Here is a 20881-nt window from a genome sequence, read left to right as displayed (position 1 = left end):
GGATCACAAGTTAATTCACATAGTAGAAATGGATTGGGATACAAATCTTTTCAAAATAAAAAACTGATTGAAAATGTTTTTGTTCCTCATAAAGAAAAAAGATTTCAAAAATATAAATGCACATTTTGTCACAAGGATGGACATCTTGAACCATTTTGTTTTAAAAAGAAATCTCTCTACAGATCAGAACATTCTCAGAACAATCTGAAAAGAAATTTTTATTCAACACCTCCTTATAAGAGATCATCTTATCAATATAAGAAGATGCCTTATAAGAGTACTAACCTTCAAGGACCCAAAAAATTATGGGTACCTAAGAATTTGTTAAATTCAAATGTAGGAATGTCATCTAGCAATGAAGAAAAAGCCTTGGTACTTGGACAGTGGTTGCTCAAGACATATGACAGGAGATAGACAAAGCTTTCTCTCATTTGAAAAGAAGGAAGGAGGAACAGTTACCTTTGGAAACAATGAAAAAGCTAGTATAAAAGGTAAAGGTACTATTGGTAAGAATAACTCTACAAAAATTGAAAATGTTCACTATGTAGAAGGACTTAAACATAACTTAATTAGCATTAGTCAATTATGTGACAATGGCCTTGAAGTTATTTTTAGATCTCATACATGTGAAATAAAACAATCTGACAAAACTCTTTTCTATGGATCAAGAATAAAGAATGTATATGTCATATACTTAGATGAACTACCTACTGAATCCTGCTTTGTTTCCCTTGAAAGAGACAAATGGATTTGGCATAAAAGGGCTGGACATATAAGTATGAAGACTATGTCAAAACTCTCTAAACTTGATCTAGTTAGAGGCTTACCTGATATTAGTTTTGACCTAGATAAAGTGTGTGAATCTTGTGCAAAGGGTAAACAAGTTAAAAGTAGTTTTAAACCAAAAGATTTTGTTTCAACAAAAAGACCTCTTGAACTACTTCACATAGATTTATTTGGACCTGTCAAAACTACTAGTCTTGGTGGCAAAAATTATGGTTTTGTCATAGTTGATGACTTTTCAAGGTTCACTTGGGTGTTATTTTTAAAACATAAAGATGAATCTTTTGAAGCTTTTAAAACATTCTGTTTACAAGTTCAAAATGAGAAAGGAACCAATATTGTCTCTATAAGAAGTGATCATGGAGGAGAATTTGAAAACTCTCACTTTGAATCATTCCTAAACAATAATGGTATTTCTCATAATTTTTCTTGTCCAAGAACTCCGCAACAAAATGGAGTTGTTGAAAGGAAAAATAGAACTTTACAAGAGATGGCAAGAACTATGATAAATGAATCAAATGTTGAAAAATATTTTTGGGCTGAAGCCATCAATACTTCTTGCTACATCTTGAACAGGGTTACCATAAGAAAAATTTTGAATAAGACACCCTATGAACTTTGGAAAGGAATTAAACCAAATATTTCCTACTTTCATATTTTTGGATGTTATTGTTACATTTTGAATATCAGAGACAACTTAGGTAAGTTTGATTCCAAATCAGATAAGGGAATATTCTTAGGTTACTCTCTAACCTCAAAAGCTTATAGAATATACAATTTGAAAACACAAGCTCTAGAAGAAAGCATGCATGTCAAGTTTGATGAATATGAAGATATATCATATACCAACACCTTTAATGATGAAGAAGAAGTAAGGAATGAACAAAGTAATGATGAGAATCAAGAACCTACAGCTCAAGGACCTCCAAAGACTTGGAGAACTGTTGGTTATCATCCACCAGAACAAATTATAGGAAATACTGAAGATGGTGTAAGAACTAGAAGGGCTTTACTGAACAAGGAGAATAATCTGGCAATGATCTCTCAGATAGAACCAAGATCAATAAATGAAGCTATCACTGATGAATCTTGGACTGAAGCCATGAAAGAAGAACTCCTACAATTTGAAAAGAATGAGGTTTGGAATCTAGTACCACTTCCACAAAATCACTCAATCATTGGAACAAGGTGGGTCTTCAGAAACAAACTTGATGAAAATGGTAAGGTAATAAGAAATAAAGCAACACTTGTAGCTCAAGGATATAATCAACAAGAAGGTATTGATTATGATGAGACTTTTGCTCCAGTAGCTAGATTAGAAGCCATTAGAATTTTACTTGCATATGCCTCACACAAATGTTTTAAACTTTTTCAAATGGATGTGAAAAGTGTTTTTCTAAATGGTTTTTTAAATGAAGAAGTTTATGTACATCAACCTCCTGGGTTTATTGATCAACAAAAACCTAATCATGTTTTTAAATTAACTAAAGCTCTTTATGGACTAAAACAAGCTCCAAGAGCTTGGTATGAAAGGTTAAGCTCATTTTTACTTGAAAATGGTTTTTCTAGAGGAAAAATTGACACTACACTTTTTAGAAAAATTGATAAACATGATTTACTTATTGTACAAGTATATGTTGATGATATTATATTTGGTGCTACTAATGAAAAGTTATGTGAAGAATTTTCTGAACTTATGCAAAGTGAATTTGAGATGAGCATGATGGGAGAACTTAGTTTCTTTCTTGGCTTGCAAGTCAAGCAACATGAAAATGGAATTTTCATCAGTCAAGAAAAATATATAAAGGATCTTCTCAAGAAATACAAGATGAATGAGGCCAAGATAATGTCAACACCAATGCATCCATCAACAAGCTTGGACAAAGATGAAAAAGGAAAAGATGTATCTGAAAAGGAATATAGGGGAATGATTGGATCACTCCTATATTTAACTGCAAGTAGACCAGTCATTGTCTTCTCAGTAGGTCTATGTGCTAGATTTCAAACATCACCAAAGGAATCTCACCTAACTGCAGTAAAAAGGATCTTCAGATATCTAGTTGGTACACCAGATGTTGGTCTTTGGTACCAAAATAAATCACATTTTGAGTTAAAAGCATTTTGTGATGCTGATTATGCTGGTGACAAAGTTGAGAGAAAAAGCACCAGTGGAGCATGTCAATTTCTTGGAGAAGCTCTTGTAAGTTGGTGTTGCAGAAAACAAAACACCATAGCACTTTCAACAACTGAAGCAGAGTATGTATCTGCAGCAACTTGTTGTTCTCAGGTAATATGGATCAAGAATCAACTTGAAGACTTCTCATTAAGGTACACAAAAATCAAAATCTTATGTGATAACACTAGTGCTATTAATTTATCAAAAAACCCCATTCAGCATTCTAGATCAAAACATATTGAAATCAAACATCACTTTATTCGTGATCATGTCAACAAAAATGATGTTGAATTAGTTTTTATTGATACTGAAAATCAGTTAGCTGATATTTTTACTAAGCCATTAGTTGAGGAACGTTTCAATTTTATCAAAGAAAAATTGAAAATCATCAAAAATCCAAACAAAGTGTGAAAAATTAAATTTTCAAACGATCTGAGAACGTTCTCAAATCTGGGCATAAGGAAATATTTGAATTCTTTTTCAAACGGTCTCTTCCTTGGTTTTAGCCTTCTTTAATTAATGATAAGCATTAAAGAAGATATGTTTACCTTCTCCTCATTGGCTTAACACGATTGATCTCTCTCTCTCTCTCTCCTTTTTCTTTTCTAAAATCAAGTACAACCAACTATTCATCTCTTCAATCAAGTACACCTAGTCTACTAACACTCTTCCTCCTTCCCAAGCTTCCACCTCTTTTTATACTCACCTAAACTCATCATTTCATCACATCATCTTCATCAAAATTATTTCTTCTTTGCTTCTTCTAAAAATGGCACGAACAAAAAATCCAGGAAGAAGAGCTCCATTTCCACCATTACCCTCATCCTCATCAAACTCTTCATCCTCATCAGATACCTCTGATTCCTCAAACCCTCAAACCTTTGATCAATCAAATTTTTATGATCCAAATGAACCCTTAGATCTTCAACCTCTTTCTCAAATTTTCCCACCGAAATTAATTGAACCTTCTGCACAATCAATTAATGAACCTCCTGCTGAACCAACTGATGTACCTTCTGAGAACGATCCCTCAGAAGAAGAAACCATTCAACTTACCCAGAAACCTAACCCTAAAATTGATGGTACCACCACTCCTAAACCTACCATTGTTGTACCAAGTCAAGCTGAAACTCCACCAATCATTTTCAAATCTAAGAAAGCCAAATCCTATGATTCTTCAAAAATCAGAAGATCATCTCGTATTATGTCTGGAATTGGTACAGGAAAGAAACCTGTTGTTGACAACACTGTTCACACCATTCATGATTCAGATTCTGACAAAACCATCTCAGATTCAGAACTTGAAAAAATTATACTTGAACCTCTCACCTCATCAAAATCAGTTCCAGCAAAACACTCACCTGTTTCTGTCAAGAAAATTTCTGCTACTGCTGTCAAAGCTCCCAAGAAAAAGAGCTTACCTAAAAGGAAAAGACCTCAAGGAGAGCTGCTTGAAGTACCACTCATTCATCAAGAAGACGAAGCTAAGTTTGATCAATATTGGAAAACCAAACCTGTTGCTTCTGGAAGAGTTTATGATTTTGAAGAAATTGCTAAGGGAGGAGTAGACTTGCTAAAGTTTGTGGAACCACAAGGATGGACAAAATTTTTCCAGATGAAAGATACCACAATGCCTCTACTAGTACAAGCATTCTATTTCAATGCCAAGATACATCCTGACAAAGATTTGATCATCTCCAACATCAAGGGAGTCGAAATCCATGTTACAGCAGACTCAATTAGTAAGTTACTTGAAGTGAAGAGAAATGGAGAAACCTTGTATGGAAAAGACTAGTATGCTGCTCAGAACATAAGCAAAGATGATCTAATTGTTGAGATGTTCACTGCTGAAGGAGCTTACAAGGAGCAACCACCATCATCTATGCTGAAGAAGGAATTCAAAATCTTCCACAACATGTGTCAACATTCCATTTTTCCTAGGACAGGAAGTAAAGATAAGGTAACTGATAATGATCTACTAGTCATGTATCATCTATCTAAAGGTATTCCACTAGATTTACCTTATTTGATTCTTCAACACATGATAACAATTGCAAATTCTGGAATCAAAAAGATAGCTTTACCTTATGGAATGTTACTCACTAGGATTTTTAGAGATAACCATGTGGATGAGTCTAAACAACTCTTTGATAATCAATGGTTTACTTTTGGAACAAAAAATCTGAGTCACATGAAAAAGGAAATCACTCCTGGCAACACCTCTACTGATACTGGAAACAAAAGGAAGAGAATTGATCCTGATAACAACTTGGATATGCTTGCTAAAGCATCTGGAGAACAATCAGAGAACGTTCTCCCAACTGATGAAAATGTGGATATTCACAACACCATTTCTGATACACAGCCATTCCATTTGAATACCTCATTGAATTTAGGACCAACCTTCTCTCAAGAAGTAGAAACTTCATCTCAACAAGCTGGAAAGATTCTTCAAGGGTTTCACTCTATAACTACTCCATTTAACACCTCTGTGTTTTCACCACTTATGTCATCATCTCATGGAAGCTTGCAATCCATGTTTAGCACTGATTTTGTAAGGAACTTGATGACATCAAATAGTCCTGATCCATCTCAGATACCTGTTCCCATTTTCACTGCTGGAACACTACCATCTCTACCAAGTTCTTTTGCAACTTTAGACTCTTTCTGCTCTTCTGCAACTGCTGCTGCTGCTGCTACTGCAAATTGGTCTGTGCCTGCTGGCTTTGAGGGAAATTTTCAACATGAGGCTGGTACTTCCACTGATCCCAGGCCTCCCAAACGTACCAAGCTTGAAAAGAGAATGTCTCAGATGAGAAAGGATTTAACTCAGCTGATGAGAGGCATGTCAATGCAAAATGACATGTTAATGTATATTATGCTTGAGTTTCAGATCATGAGAAACTGGTTGAATGAGTGTGTTTGTACTCCTCTTCAGATTGTTCCACCTCCTCCAAATCCACCACCACCTGTTGAGCCATTCCCACAACCTGAAAACTCCACATCCTCTGATGATTCCAGCCCCACCATTCCTGAATAAACTTCTGCTGCAACCCTCCTTTTTCTACCCTTTTCAATGATGACAAAGGGGGAGAATGATTTGAGAAAATGAGGGGGAGATTGAACTTGTCTTTTTGAATGCTTAATCATGTTTTAATTTACCTGTTTAGAGGATTAGATATTTTGGGAAGTTCCTTTTGCTGCTATGAGAACTTCTCCTACTATGTTGTTATTTTCTAAACTAGGATTTGTGTTTTAACTTTTGCTTGAATCATTATGTGTTAATCATGAACTAGAAATCATGTTGGATTCTCACTTTGTGAGCTTGATGATTAATGAAATCTATTTTGATTCATATTATGTGTTTTTTGCTCAATTCTTTATGCTTAAGCAATTATGAAAATTGGATGCTTGAATTGAGGGGGAGCTTGAAAATTAAAACACTAAACAATTTATTTGTGTTTACTAAATTGATTATATCAGAATCCCATTTTTAAAACATAATTCAAGAAGTTTGTCATCATCAAAAAGGGGGAGATTGTTGAGGCAAAATGCAAAATCCCAATTTGATGTTTTAAAGATAACAAACATCTTAATTATATTTTAAATGTAATTCTGATCTCATTGTTATCTAACAAGTGCTCTTGAGTGTTTTAATTAGTCAGGAACAATTAAGCTTCTAATCTCAATGATACTCATTATGTTTTGGCAAAAAGAGAAGCTTCAGGATCAGTCTGAGAATGATCTCTGGTTTAATTGCAACATTCTCCTCATGAACAAGAATAATTGCAAAAGCACTTATTTCATTAAGTCAACCATATACAAGACAAAGAAGCACTTTATCATGGCTTTAACTCACAAGATCACAACAGTCCATGATCAATTAAGGCAAGGAATAATTGGAAGGAAAGTGACTTTCCTCTTTGGACAAAGTTAATGATCAAGCATGTGCAAACATGATAAATTCTCAAGGCATCATCTAATCAGGTGTATCAAGAGTGTTTGGACAAGAATTACATAGACCAATAAGGATGAGACAACACACACTCAACTCATAGTTGTCATGTACCTTCAATGACAATATTTAATGAACATTCTCCAAGAGATTAATTCTTAATCAATAAAAGGAAGTACATGGAAAGGACAAGTGAATAGTTATGCAAGGACATCACAGCTGCATTCTCTTCACACTACAGCTGGCCACAGGTCTACATCATTCTCCATTTGAAGATCAAGTGCAAAAATCGCCCAGATTGGAGAACGATCTCAGAATGATGCTGAGAATGACTGTCCTTTGCTTTTGAAGTTGCAAGCTCATCTACAGCTGGCCAAAACGTGCCTAAATGATTTATAACGGATATACTTGGTGAGGAAGCAAGTAACAACTATCCACAGCCCATTGCAAGCTGTCATTTTGGTCCTTTTAAGTGAAAATATGAAGAACAGCAGGGAGAACGTTCTGAGAAAGATCAGTTTGAGCTTATCCACTCAACAACTCAGCATGAGCTGTCTATTTTGAATCAACTAGCCGTTGGAGAACTTCCTTTGGGACCAAGAAACTGAAGACTCAAGGTTCATCTATAAAAGGAAGGCTTTGGCAACATTGAAGAGCAAGAGTTTAAGCTACAACAATCAATCTACTTGTCTTTGTGATACAAGTTTTCAAGCTCTTCTTTGAAGATCTCTTTCACTCCATATATTGTAATATCATACTAGGATCAGTATCCATTTTGAGTGAACAAAGAGAGATTTTATTGTAACTAGCTTTTCAACTTAGTTTGAGTGAGAAAGCTTTAAGATCCAAACCATTATCAAATTGTAAAGATTGGCTCAAGTCAATACGTAACTATTGATTGAGTGACACCTCATAAAGTCTAGGAAAGACTTAGGTAGATCAAGCAAGTGAAGCTTGGAAGATTGTGATCTTGGATTAGATCAAAGAAGAAGTGTATCTTGAGATCGGTAGAATCTCTTAGTGGACAATCTCACAGGAGCGTGGGGACTGGAGTAGCCCATACTATTAAGGGGTGAACCAGGATAAAATTATTGTGTCTCTTCTCTCCCTTAAACTCATATTAATTTTATGCAAACACAAACACACACAAATCACTTATTGTTTTGTTTGCAGCTCAGAGATCGTTCTAAGATCATTCTCTTAACTTATACTATTTATTCTGAGATCATACTAACGTATGTTTTGATATCTAATATTTAAAAGGACAATTTTTAAAGGTTCACAATTCAAACCCCCCTTTCTTGTGAAAAACTTTGCTACTTCAAAAACATACTGTTTGAAAATATAATATACAAAATAATTGAATATACATATATAAATATTATTTTAATAAAATATTTAGAGACGGAGTCTCGGCAAGATGAGATATAAAATCATATCTCTATCCCATATGGGAGAATTCCCACGGGTCCCAAATTACATATACAATTGACACCCCTAAATAGAAGTAGCATTAAAGTAGAGAAAGACAAAAAAAAATTGTCTTTTTTTTTTTTTGAAGCAAAAAAAAAATTGTCTTATTTTTTTTAAATAAGAGTATTTATGTATTAACTAGAACTTTGACCCATGCGGTGCATGAGTCTAATTAGGTGTAATATGTAACAATAAAAAATAAAATACAAAAATTCTAAGAGCATTTTCAATAAGAGTAGTATAGGGAATTTCATGGACTAATTGTTCTATATTTGTTTTATGTGCTTATTTTATATTTTATATATTTTTTAATAATTTTGGACCCCCATCGTTTTGTTTACTTATTAAAAAAAAATTGCTGATAACTAAAGGTTAAAAAATTGATGATAATTAAAGATTAAATAAAAATTAAAGACATAATCAAAAACATAAACTTAAGTAGACATCCATAAATAAATAAAATTGTGATTAATTTCGTTGTTCAAATTTATTGAAAACAGAGTTAACATATTAGGATTCCTAAATTCTTTCATAATTGAAGCACATGTTTTAGCGGTTGAAAGGTTTTATTGTAAGTAAAGGATGCAGGTTCGATGACAAATCTGTATTTTTTTAATATAAAGCTGCAATAAAAAGAAAGAGCAAATGAGAGGGGAAAAAATTTGGTTTAGGGTTAGCTTATGTTAGCAAGCTTATAATATAAGAGATTATCGGTTTTTAATTGTTTAAATTGTGCAAAGTTGATGGAGCTTAACACTTTGTGGACATAATTTAAATCACAATTGGTCTGCTAGTGCATATTGTATCAATTGATCATCGGTTAATATTAAATCTGCAATGTTAAAATCAAAATAATGAATGTGATTAGTGACATGACTATGGTTGTGTTTGGTTGTATTGCAAAAAAAATTGATTTAGCATAATTAAGTTTGATAATAACTTTCCAAATTACACGTGATAATAACTTTCCAAATCTCACATGATAATTATTCTCTAAATTTATGATCTGGTAGAAAAAAAATCATCGATCAGGAAAAACATAAAAATATTTCGTGATGAATAATATAGTCAACAATAATTTTGATATGGTATACTTTTAAAATTGATGGTGGTTATCAATTATTGCACATAATTTTAATCACAATTGGTATATTTGCCATAATGGTTGAAAATATTGCATTGCATTAAAGGGTTGCGGGTTCGAATCCTAGTCAGGACAAAATTGTATTATTTTTTAATAAAATTTGCAAGATAAAATGGAGGAAAAATAGAGAAAACAAATTAGGGTTTAAAGTTTGCTCGTGTATACAAGCTTATAAAGTTATAATATAAAAGATTTAAAAACAAAATAGTCTTCTTTCTTCTCATTTTCTATACACTTTTTCACTCCTACCAAACAACAAATTAATCGAGTGGGAGTTTAAGTACGACGACGTTTGACTGAACTAATACGCGCGTTGGCGGGAAAATCACATCCCTTAATCACTCACCACTAGCCAGTGAGCAAATTAGGGTTCCAAAAAATCAAAACCCATTTCTTTTACGATCAAAAATCAAAACTTGATACAAATACAAACTCTGGAAGAAGAAGAAGAATAGTATTGATCCATTTGCATATGCGGTTTCAAGAGAAAAATGCCGACATACAAGATCAGGGGAATCGACGTTGATTTTCCGTATGAAGCCTATGATTCTCAGCTTGTTTACATGGAAAAAGTCATGCAATCGCTTCAGGAGGTACCGATTAACTCATTTACTTAATAACCGCGCTTTTTTATTTAAGCTGTTTTTATATAATCGATTTTTGCTTGTTCAATCTCCAAACTATTGAATGTCAAAACCATTTTTTTTAATCTGTAACAAACGGGAAAAACTTATCATATAAGTGCTTATGAATAAACTATTTCTAGAATACAAGATAAAATAATGTCAAACTGTTTTGTGAAATCAATAATTAGTCCATAAGCCAAAATTAGTCACTCCAAATGCCTTTGTTGTATATTGTAATATGGATATTTCTTGATGCGGTGTATGTTTGTGTGTGTTTCGGCATGGCAGGAACGTAATGCGCTGTTGGAGAGTCCCACGGGAACTGGAAAAACACTATGTCTTCTATGTGCTACCTTGGCCTTTCGGAAGAGTTTGGGTAGTTTCACAACTGGTTTGATAATTACGACCGATAAGGGTAAACATGAGATTTCATCGTCACGGTCTGGGGCCTTTCCTACAATTGTATATGCTTCACGCACCCACAGCCAGATACGTCAAGTAATTCAAGAGTTGAAACGGACATCTTACAGGTTAAATTATATTCAGGAAGATTTTTAATACTAAATTTTACAAATGACCAATCTATTGTGTTTCAATGATATATACTGTTGTTTTGGTTGTTGTGAGCGCTGATAGTAATTGATAGCATCTATGTCACGCAGACTGGCTGTTAATTCACCTAAAAAATGTAAATTTAGACCATTCACTGGCACTTTCCTCGGAGTACCTGCTTTTTTCTGATTAGTGATTATGACTGATATTTAGTGTTCACTAGAATTATGCAAATTGAGCTGACTTTTTGCAGCTTACAGTTTTATGGTGATTTAAGTGTTTCGGGCCTAGCTCACCTGGTATTCATTATATGCAGACCTAAGATGACAGTTCTGGGTTCTCGGGAGCAATTTTGCATTCATGACAAAGTGAAGTTACTTCGTGGAACAACACAAACAAATGCTTGTCGATCTGCCTGTCGAAGAAAAGCGAAGTCGAAGCGATGTGACCATTTCAATAAAGTTGTTTGTATGTCTGTAAAATCTTATTCTTTGCATACAACATAGGTCCTTCTCACATGTTTGTAAGAATGGGAAATAATGTTTTGTGGGTTGGGTTACTTGGAATCATTCATGAATTATTTGTGAAAATGTTCAGTCAAATTATTGCATTTTGATTTTGAATTTTTGGTATGTTATCATTATGACGCATACTAATTTGAGAATATTACTGAAATTCTATGTAGATTATTTGAAGGACAATCCTACTATTGGAGAAGAGCCTGTGGATATAGAGGATTTGGTCAATATTGGCAGAACATCTGGATCGTATGTTTTCTCAACTGTGCTGTATCCTTTTTGTTTATTTAACAAGTAAAATGGTTGATTACTCAGACTTCTGTTTCAAACTGTATCTACTTATTTCAGATGTCCTTATTATTTATCAAAAGAGATCCACAAGGCTGTTGATATAATATTCGCTCCATACAACTATCTTATTGATCGAAGGAATAGAAAATCTCTGCAACTTTCTTGGAGCAATAGTATACTCATATTTGATGAAGCTCACAACCTGGTACAAAGATTTACTGCATAAAACATTGTTCTACCTAGTGTCAACCTTAAAATTATTTATTTAACATTTTTGTTTTGACCACACTAGTAACGTGTTATTGTCTTATTAATACTTATCCATGCCATTCAAAATTGCTTTTTATATTACTAAATGACGGTTACCTTCTGCAGGAAAGCATATGTGCTGAAGCAGCCTCCTTTGACCTGCCTTCTTGGCTTCTAACAGCTTGCATTTCTGAGGCTCAAAGTTGTGTTGACCTTTCAATAGAGAGAAGAAATAAACCAAATGAGAGAAGAAATAAATCAAATGATACGTTACATAATGCAGATGATTTTGCTATCCTTAAAGGTGAGCTAAATTTTTACAAAATGCTAGTATGAGTTCCAATTCTCTGTCGTAATATAACGATGTATGCTTTTACTTATTTTGTTAACATTATTTAGGAAAGTTATCCAAAGTAAAATTTTCATTTAGTTTTCAATGTTTACTCAATTTTCTGGCAAGGCAGACAACTGCATACACAAGACATTCTCTTTTTTCTAGATTCTGGTAGGGTGCTTTGAACATATTGTGCAGTGTATTACCTGCTATCTCAGGTACAGGATGATATTTTCTTTATTGCAGCACTTCTTCTAAAACTTGAAAAGCGTATTGCTGAGGTGCATATTGAATCTAAGGAGTTGGGGTTCACGAAACCCGGGCCATATATGTTTGAACTTATGGCTGATCTTAATATCACACACACGACTGCTTCTAAGCTTATGAGTATAATCAAAGATGCTTCAGATCTCCTCGAGGAGAAATCAACTGGCACAATCTGCAGATTGGAAACTATCAAGGATATTCTGGACATTATTTTCAGGGATGGAATAACTTCTCATGCTAAATACTATCGTGTAAGTTTTGAAGCGCTTTTGTTTGGTTGCTTCATGGCAATTCTTGTTTGTATATTTTTGCTTTACTTGTTCTATTGTGTGTCTTACTTTAAAACTTCATTTTCCTGCAAATAACAGGTTCATGTGAAGGAGGCTGAGGCTTGGTCTGCCAATGGTTCTAAAGGTAGTCTTGGACTTATTTGGATGAACTATATATACTCTCGTCAGATTTATTGTTATGTCAATTTTCACAAATTTACTTTTAGTTTAAAAGTTTACACTTTTATATCTAATATATGTTGGAACATGATTGATGATTTTTTCAGCTTATTGTTTATGTTTTTTTATGCCTGTTATTGATCTATTTTGCTTGAATCAATTTAGTTTAGCTTTTATATATCTGGGCAATTGATATTTTCATGACAAAAAAGAGGTTGTTTGTGAGAAGTTTGGATAATATTCTCTTGAGTTTGTTGCTATATCTTAAAGCTCTCGGGCCTTGGATAATGTGTCTTTAATTTGATGTTTACGTGTAGCTATATTGGAATTAGGATTTATAAGTTTAACATGGGACCGTTTGGTTGTGTAGTTTCATGTACAACTTTCAACTCATAAATGGCAAATATTTCTTTCATTCTACAGACAATCTAATGTGTTTCCAGTGGACCTGTACCGTACTTTGTAACTGTATATATCCATTTCCCTTTCATTCTCAATTATTATGTCTTTATTTTGATGTTGCAGGCAAGGTGTCAAGGACACTCAGCTGGTGGTGCTTTAATCCAGGAATAGCTCTGGAAGAATTTGGCAAGAATGGGGTTAGATCAATTATATTGACATCAGGCACATTATCCCCTTTGGACTCTTTCGCCGAGGAACTGAAATTGTAAGTTCCTTTTCTTGCGTATTATTTTTCACCTAATAATAAATTGCATATTGGTGTCATTAACTGAGTTGATTATCGTTGTGTCAGAGACTTCCCCATTCGGCTGGAAAATCCACATGTAATAGGGCCAAATCAGATATGGGCTGGAGTTGTGCCGGTTGGTCCTTCAGGTCGTACTTTTAACTCCTCTTACCGAAATCGTGATACGATGGAGTACAAGCAGGAGCTTGGAAATGCAATTGGTATGTGACAATCTCATGTCTATGCCGGATTTGTTATAATGAAGCCTTGTGCACTGTCTCACCACTCTGAGAACTGCATATCTAGTTAAAAATGTTGGAGTTGCACTGTGTTTGATAGTTGAAATTTTGTTAGTGTCTGGACTGGAGCATTGCATTCTTGATGCGGCTCGATCCTGATAAAGCACATGTTGGTTTTGCATATTGTAACATAGGAACTTTTGTAGTTTGCAGTAGTATGTGAAACTGTGGATTTGTATAACTGGTTGTAAACGTGAGTAGAGTTCAAGTGGTCAGAAAATTTGATAATTAAGTTCTTATCTAGGTGTTTATTAGGAGAAAGACATTAATGAGTGTAGCTTTTTTTTTTTGATAAATAAAGGAAAGAGTGTATCTTTGCTTTCATAGCCCTGAGAGGAAAAAATAACTTTCTGAATAGTATGCTGAGATCCAAGTGAGGATAACAAATGCAAATTACAAAAAGTTAGTATGAATGTAAATTACATTCATGATTCTGCATGGTAGAATTTCATAAAGCTACAAAAAATAGGGATTGTTGCTGATTGCCGCAATTGACCTGTTTTTACAGTAAATTTGGCTCGAATTGTTCCTGATGGACTTCTTGTATTCTTCCCATCTTATTACCTTTTGGAGCAAAGCATTGCGTGCTGGAAAAGCTTGGTAAGCCCTAATGAAAAGTTAAATTTGTTTGCTCTTGGTTCATTTAACATTGTCTTGTGGTTTGTTGTTTTCAGAGTAATGAAAGTTCAGCATCGATATGGGAAAGAATTTGCAACCACAAAAAACCAGTTATAGAACCTAGGGAATCTTCACTGTTTGCCTCATCAATCAAGGTATGATTTTTATGTGGCATAGTGAAACAATATTCTTCCATAAATAGCATTGGATGCATAAAATATACTTAGATAGATCTGTTTGTTTCTTTGACAGGACTACTTAACTAAGCTGAATGACACCACTATATCTGGAGCCGTCTTTTTTGCTGTGTGTCGTGGGAAGGTATGCTTCAATTGCGGCTGTCAAGAAATGGCACTGTGTTCTCACTTGCATTCATATTATAATGTTGTACATATCATTGTATATGCAGCTGTACCCCTACTAGTATGATACAACCATAAAACTAGTGCTGAAGCCTGAAGGGAGGAATGCGGCAATATATGGAAAATATCTAGGATACAAAAAGATGTGTCATATAAATTAATTAAAGCAAATGCTAACTAGTGCACCGGGGACACTAGTCAAACACCTAAATTTTGGTTTTCTCAATGCATATCTTTTCTTTTATTTCTCTTTTTAGTTCCTTAACTAGTGCACCGGGTGCACTAGTTAGCAAGACCCATTAATTAATTAATTAATTAATTAATTAATTAATTAATCATCATATATTTAACGGGGAAAATGTTCATAAACGAAACACCATCCTTTAAATTGTACTGCAAAGCAAACCTATAGCTAACTGCGTCATTTTGATCTATCTGAACCTAAAGTTCGTTTGTGTGAATGGTTATTTAACAGGTAAGCGAAGGATTAGATTTTGCAGATCATTCAGGTAGAGCTGTAGTCGTTACTGGTTTGCCATTTGCCACAAGCACTGATCCTAAGGTTTGCTTATCTTTTCCCATTCTCTTATTGAAAATCTTTTACCATTCTTAGTTTTGACTTGCAAATTTGTATGTTATTTGCATTCATTTAGCCTTCTAATACTAAATAGTCCTATTACTGTTAGTTATGTTACTTATGTTTGTATACACATGTTATATATTATAAAAATTCAGTCATTGGGTTCAATCACTAACAGGTTCGTCTAAAACGTGAATACTTGGATCAACAATCTGGTGCACAAGGAGAGTCATTTAAGGTTACATTTTTTTCATTTGACATAAATGTTGTACACCTGCGGTATGCAGTAAATATACTTATTTATCTGGATTCTGGAACTTAATCAGGTTTTAACTGGAGATGAGTGGTATAACCAACAAGCCTCCCGAGCTGTGAATCAAGCTGTTGGACGTGTAATTCGCCATCGCCATGACTATGGAGCAATTATTTTCTGTGATGAAAGGTTTTAGCTTTTAGATCTTTTGCTCTAAATTTCTCCAAAATATATGGCTTGGTACTACTGACAAAGGAACAAGCTTTTATGTGTAAGAACTCCATAATTTACATTTTAAAAGGAAAAGATATTGATCCAGCTGTTTTTTATCTTAAAAATAACTGATTAGTTGGTGGCTCGTTTTGGTCCTAACAAATAGATGTTACCTGAGTGATGTTCTCTCTCCTCCTCTCTGTCAAAAGTTGGTTAGTGTCATCATATTTGATATGAACTACTAACCTTTCTTTTTATGTAAATTTTCTGACATAAGTACTAAGTATAGGGACTATTTTGAGGGACTAAAAATATCCATTTTTTGTAAAAAAAAATTCAAAATAGGGACTATTCTTACAAACTGTAATGTTATGGAGGACTAAAATTACTATTAAAATTTAATGGGGATTAAAATTGAAAGAACGTGATTTTATACGGACTAAAAACATATTTAACCCTTAAATTTAATATTCTATTATTCTATGACCATAGTAATTATTAATTTGGCCTTTGGTTTGCCAACTTTTGCCGAGGTTTATTAATGTCTTGGAGTAATTTACAGGTTTGCACAACCTCATCGCCAATCCCAAGTCTCAAAATGGATACAGCCTCACATCAAGGTTCTGGTTTGTGCCGTTGTTTGTCTTTTTTGAGTAACATTTTTTGTACTAACTGATTTCTGATCTTGTAGTGTTACTCAAGATTTGGAGAAGTTGTTTTTACTCTAACTCGATTTTTTCGAGATGGACGAACTCAAGGTCCTACAAAGCTGTCACTATTAGAAGCTGAAAATGGTGGTCAGTGTCGTCTAGAACTACATTTTTTTGGCTTTAATTGTGTAGAATCATGGTCCCTCCCTAGTTTTTTTTCTTCTGTCACACTAAAATATTGTGAATTTGTTTCTTGAATAAGCAGTTGAATTTGTAGTAATTTGTATTTGACTTTGTTATTTCATAGGCGGTGGGTATTGTCATTAAATCTTGGTTAGCTGCTTCCACCATGGATGGATAAGGTCATAAGAGTTGCCCACAGTTTAATTTGTATAGGATCACAATAAGATGAACAAAATTGACTTGAACAGACTGTTTTCCCTTTCATTCAACTTTCTATCTCTCTGGATGCCCCTCTTCTATCTTGCTCCTGCTAATTAAACCCTTGTACCCAACTACCCATCTGCTTGATGAAATCTAATTTAACTAACCGAAAGAAGTTGCTACGAGAGAGAGAGAATTTCAGAGAGAAAACTGTGTAGAGAGATTGTTCTGAACAATAACTTTCTGTGTTATTAATCTCTGAGTTGTACTCAGGTATTTATACATACTACATTCAGTTAGTTACAAACTCTAACTGACAGTTGTATAGCTGCAACGGTAAGAAATTTAACACTGTACACGTGCTACCATACAATAGAAATCATATGCTCCAGCAACACTAACTAAACTGAGATGTAACTATCTAACCAACTCTAGCCCTTTTCCCATTTATTCTTTTGGGTCCTATCATTAATTCATTTCGTAGAAATAATTTTATTTTCTCAGTATATTTATGGTCCATACTGGTTTTATCAAGTCCTAAAATAAATATTTTGTTTTGCTTGAACATAACTTTTTTAGGATTTTTTTATTAGCTAAGAGTAACAGTAAAGTGGGCAGTACAAGGGGTACCCCAACCCATTACAATAAGGCTTTGCTTGGGAGTTTGGAGGGGAGGGCTTTGGGGGAGGGAAAGAGATGGAAAAACATAGAAATCTTCCACATTATTTGAAAGTGATTTTGTAAAGATTGATAAGAGAATGCTTGTGATTAATATATTTTTAATTTTGGGAGTATTATAACATGTAAAAGATTTGAAAAATTTATCTAAGCTCTCCAAAATCCTCCTCCTAGTACTTTTTTCAGCTCTCCCATATTAGGGAGATGTTGTATTATGAAGAAAAATGAATCTCCAGAGCCCTCCCCTCCCATAATCCTCTACTTGTTCAACTTCCTCATTTCTTTTTTCCCAAAGCCCTCCCCTCCCCTTCTAAACTCCCAAATAGACCCTAGGTCCAGCACCCAAGAACACAAGGAAATACACGAAGCTGGATTCATACACCAATTTGTAAAAGATAAAAGGGAACTCGGGCCATAGTCCGGAAACTAAAATCACGTTCTAAGTTCTAACTTTGATAAGGTCTAAAATTGCAATTTTGCTCATCACATCTAACATTACTTCAATCAATGCTAATCTGGCTAATTGTAGAGAGTAGATTCTCTTGGTTTATAGTTGCTTTCTTTTTTCGACTAATATAGTAATAGGATTGAACTAGCTGATCCTTCATTCAGGGAATCTGGGAGATACGTCGTCATCAGAGGACTTTATGAACAAATTTCACATGGAAAAACTTCTGTCACCTCTGGTAATTCCTTGATTGTGTACTGCTGAAGACATTTTTTGAATCATATAATGCTATTGTTTGGTCCTCCAGTTTGTTAATGATTGTACATGCAGACTACGCCAGTGGCTCCAGATGGCACTTTGAAAGCTTCATCTTCACTTGATACAAAAAATGGCTACACTTCATTCGTGGGGGGAATTCTGCCTGCCAATCCCTCATCTTTGTCGTCTGACCATAGGATGATTGTAGGCTGTGCCAGTTCAAGTGATAAACGCGAGACAGTTCTGCATAAAAGGAGGACTGTGCTGTCACAAGAACATGACAGGTTTGATTTGGCTGATAGTTATCAACTGGGTGAAAAATCAAGCAATACACTGATATCACCTGGTTTCACCAAGAAGCGTAGATTTATAGCAGGAGAGTATGACCTAAAGCAACATTTTGGAAATTCTAATGAGCGATCATCATCAGGTAGAATTTTTTTTAATCACAGTTCTTATTTCAGTGTGTAATAAATTCAATCTTGATAATCGTTAGATTTGTCATATAGCTAGTCAAAATGCTCAAGGTGATATACATCTGCAATGTAAAGATAATGTGGCCTCTCAGAGTAGAAGTTCTCAGCTTCTTAGACAAAAAGACAATCTTCCTGCTGATTCAACACCTTCTACTGCCGATGGAACCCAAGGATCAGCATTCCTTGCTCAGGTAAAGTCATTATAGTCTTAATTTTGACATTGGTTCTTGTAACGATTACACAAGTTTAACCGGAAATTTCCAGTTCCTTTTCATTTGCTATTTGTTATACAAATATGATAGTTCCTTTCTTAGAAAATACATAGATGAGAACTTTAGAGTAAGGATACTTTGTTTTAATCATGCTCTGTAGGTCCGAGATAAACTCAGTGCTGCAGAATATATAGATTTTGTGGGTTATATGAAAGCACTCAAGACCAAAACACTGAAGATTGGTGAAGTTTTACTAAGCATTTCTAGATTGTTCTCTGGACCTGAGAGGCGACCTCTCCTTGAACGGTATGTAAACTGTAATAGATCAAGTGTCCTTTCTGGTTATGAAGCATTTTCCCTGTTCACATTAATCAATTGACAGTGCATCATTATTGAGAATCTGTATTTGTCCTTGAGTTGAGACTAGTTACTATTCGTATCTCGTTCTTGCCATGTATAATCGTATTGCATTGGGCAAAGTCATTATATCTGCTATTATTGCATGCACAAAGGCATTATATATGCTAAGTGTGAAGTGTCTAGAAGGGTTATTCTTGCTCCATTGAAATTTCTTATGCCAAATCATGTTGTCCTTAGCCATCTTATGCTCAACAGGTTCAAGGATTACATCCCAGCAAAATATCATTCTTTGTATGAGCAATATGTTGAAGGAAAGGTTGATTGAAAGTGCCCTGCTCATGACTGTCACTTGATGATTTTTCAGCTAAAAAAACTCAGGTACGTTCGTAACATCTCCTATTTTGCCATTCATGATGTGGTGTGGACAGGAATGAATATTTGAATATTAGTACATTACACAGGTTGTAACAAGACTAGGAATGTGTGAACAGATGAAACAATGTTATTTAGAGATTGTTCTCTTTTATTTTATAGAAAAAATGATCTCATAATGTTTGGTCGAGGGGTTTGATTCAAACAGATAATAAATAGAGCACGTTATTGCAACAGGTATACTTTTTTGGCAGTGTCACACAAAGCATATGTTGGATAGGGTCATCTGGAGATTTAACATCAACCATGTGATCTGGGTGGATCAGCAGACCTAATACTTCAGAATGACTCAATATACATCAAGAGAATGCTCAGGGAATTTCTTTGGCCGAGTGGCGAATCATTATGGAACGGTACCATGCTACTTGGTATGTTCCCCATATTATCTGCCTGTGGTAATATATATCCATTTTTTAAACTGTATCTCGGGGCAACCGATTTTGGTCAATAATCCATCAAGATTATTTATCTGTATTTTATTGTATATGTAGCCAGTGAACATTGTATTGTACAGATAAAATAATGTTATAAGTTTTCAAGTTTTACTTTGTATTGTTACTTAAAGTTATTCAAGGCATGGAGTGCAAACAATATGCTGAAAATGCATGTCAGTCAGACATTTTCTTTATAGACGAATATTAGTAGGTTAGTGGTTATGTTATGTTTCAGGGTTCAAATACTAGATCGTCCACCTTTAAATCAACAGCAAAAATGATGGTATCACCGTCGATGGAAAGAGAAATCCCTCCATTATAATAAGTTTTTATTAAGGTTTCTAAGGCCTACAATTGGCTAAGATAACAAATAATCTTGAGGGAAAGAATTGACAAATAAATGGCAAGGCAAGGCTGCTTATCTCGCGAGTTGCGGCAAGAGCATAACCTCGGGGCAATGTGTCTAGTAGGTGGAAGAAATTTTCACACCTTGGGACAAAGAAAAGGTCACATTACATTACATCAAGTCCTATAGGTGTGCTTAGTGCAAGATCATATGCTGTAGTACCAGGGAACAACATATCCAAACACTACAGGGTTTTGTCTTAAATATCACTTCATAGTAGAAGGATATGTGCTAAGGGTTACATCGTCACTTATAACCGTATGTTAAGCGAACGATCCCACTCCAATAAAGAAAAAGAATATAATGTAGGATG

General features: G+C 34.4%; 1 protein-coding gene across 2 annotated transcripts in view; it reads left to right on the top strand.

Moving 5' to 3' along the window:
* LOC123895557 (regulator of telomere elongation helicase 1 homolog) overlaps positions 1 to 20356 on the top strand; it is a 36904-nt gene extending 16548 nt beyond the window's left edge. Inside the window, exons 1-24 of one of the 2 annotated variants that reach the window (XM_045945975.1) lie at positions 9739 to 10124; positions 10446 to 10687; positions 11026 to 11177; positions 11395 to 11476; positions 11576 to 11723; positions 11894 to 12071; positions 12348 to 12619; positions 12737 to 12782; positions 13343 to 13484; positions 13572 to 13726; positions 14313 to 14404; positions 14479 to 14577; positions 14675 to 14743; positions 15260 to 15346; positions 15543 to 15602; positions 15691 to 15806; positions 16393 to 16450; positions 16522 to 16627; positions 18155 to 18228; positions 18321 to 18678; positions 18758 to 18915; positions 19097 to 19242; positions 19552 to 19674; positions 19906 to 20356. In XM_045945975.1, the coding sequence (XP_045801931.1) occupies positions 10023 to 10124; positions 10446 to 10687; positions 11026 to 11177; positions 11395 to 11476; positions 11576 to 11723; positions 11894 to 12071; positions 12348 to 12619; positions 12737 to 12782; positions 13343 to 13484; positions 13572 to 13726; positions 14313 to 14404; positions 14479 to 14577; positions 14675 to 14743; positions 15260 to 15346; positions 15543 to 15602; positions 15691 to 15806; positions 16393 to 16450; positions 16522 to 16627; positions 18155 to 18228; positions 18321 to 18678; positions 18758 to 18915; positions 19097 to 19242; positions 19552 to 19621 (3012 nt within the window). In that variant the 5' untranslated portion in view covers positions 9739 to 10022 and the 3' untranslated portion in view covers positions 19622 to 19674; positions 19906 to 20356. Of the gene's footprint in view, positions 1 to 9738; positions 10125 to 10445; positions 10688 to 11025; positions 11178 to 11394; positions 11477 to 11575; positions 11724 to 11893; positions 12072 to 12347; positions 12620 to 12736; positions 12783 to 13342; positions 13485 to 13571; positions 13727 to 14312; positions 14405 to 14478; positions 14578 to 14674; positions 14744 to 15259; positions 15347 to 15542; positions 15603 to 15690; positions 15807 to 16392; positions 16451 to 16521; positions 16628 to 18154; positions 18229 to 18320; positions 18679 to 18757; positions 18916 to 19096; positions 19243 to 19551; positions 19675 to 19905 lie in introns of those variants that run through there. The other variant, XM_045945976.1, reaches the window with a different exon arrangement.
* Positions 20357 to 20881: the final 525 nt, after the last annotated feature.

The sequence above is a fragment of the Trifolium pratense genome, linkage group LG7 (assembly GCF_020283565.1).
Source record: "Trifolium pratense cultivar HEN17-A07 linkage group LG7, ARS_RC_1.1, whole genome shotgun sequence".
Taxonomy (NCBI): Eukaryota; Viridiplantae; Streptophyta; class Magnoliopsida; order Fabales; family Fabaceae; genus Trifolium; species Trifolium pratense.
This window is presented reverse-complemented; position numbering and strand designations above follow the sequence as displayed.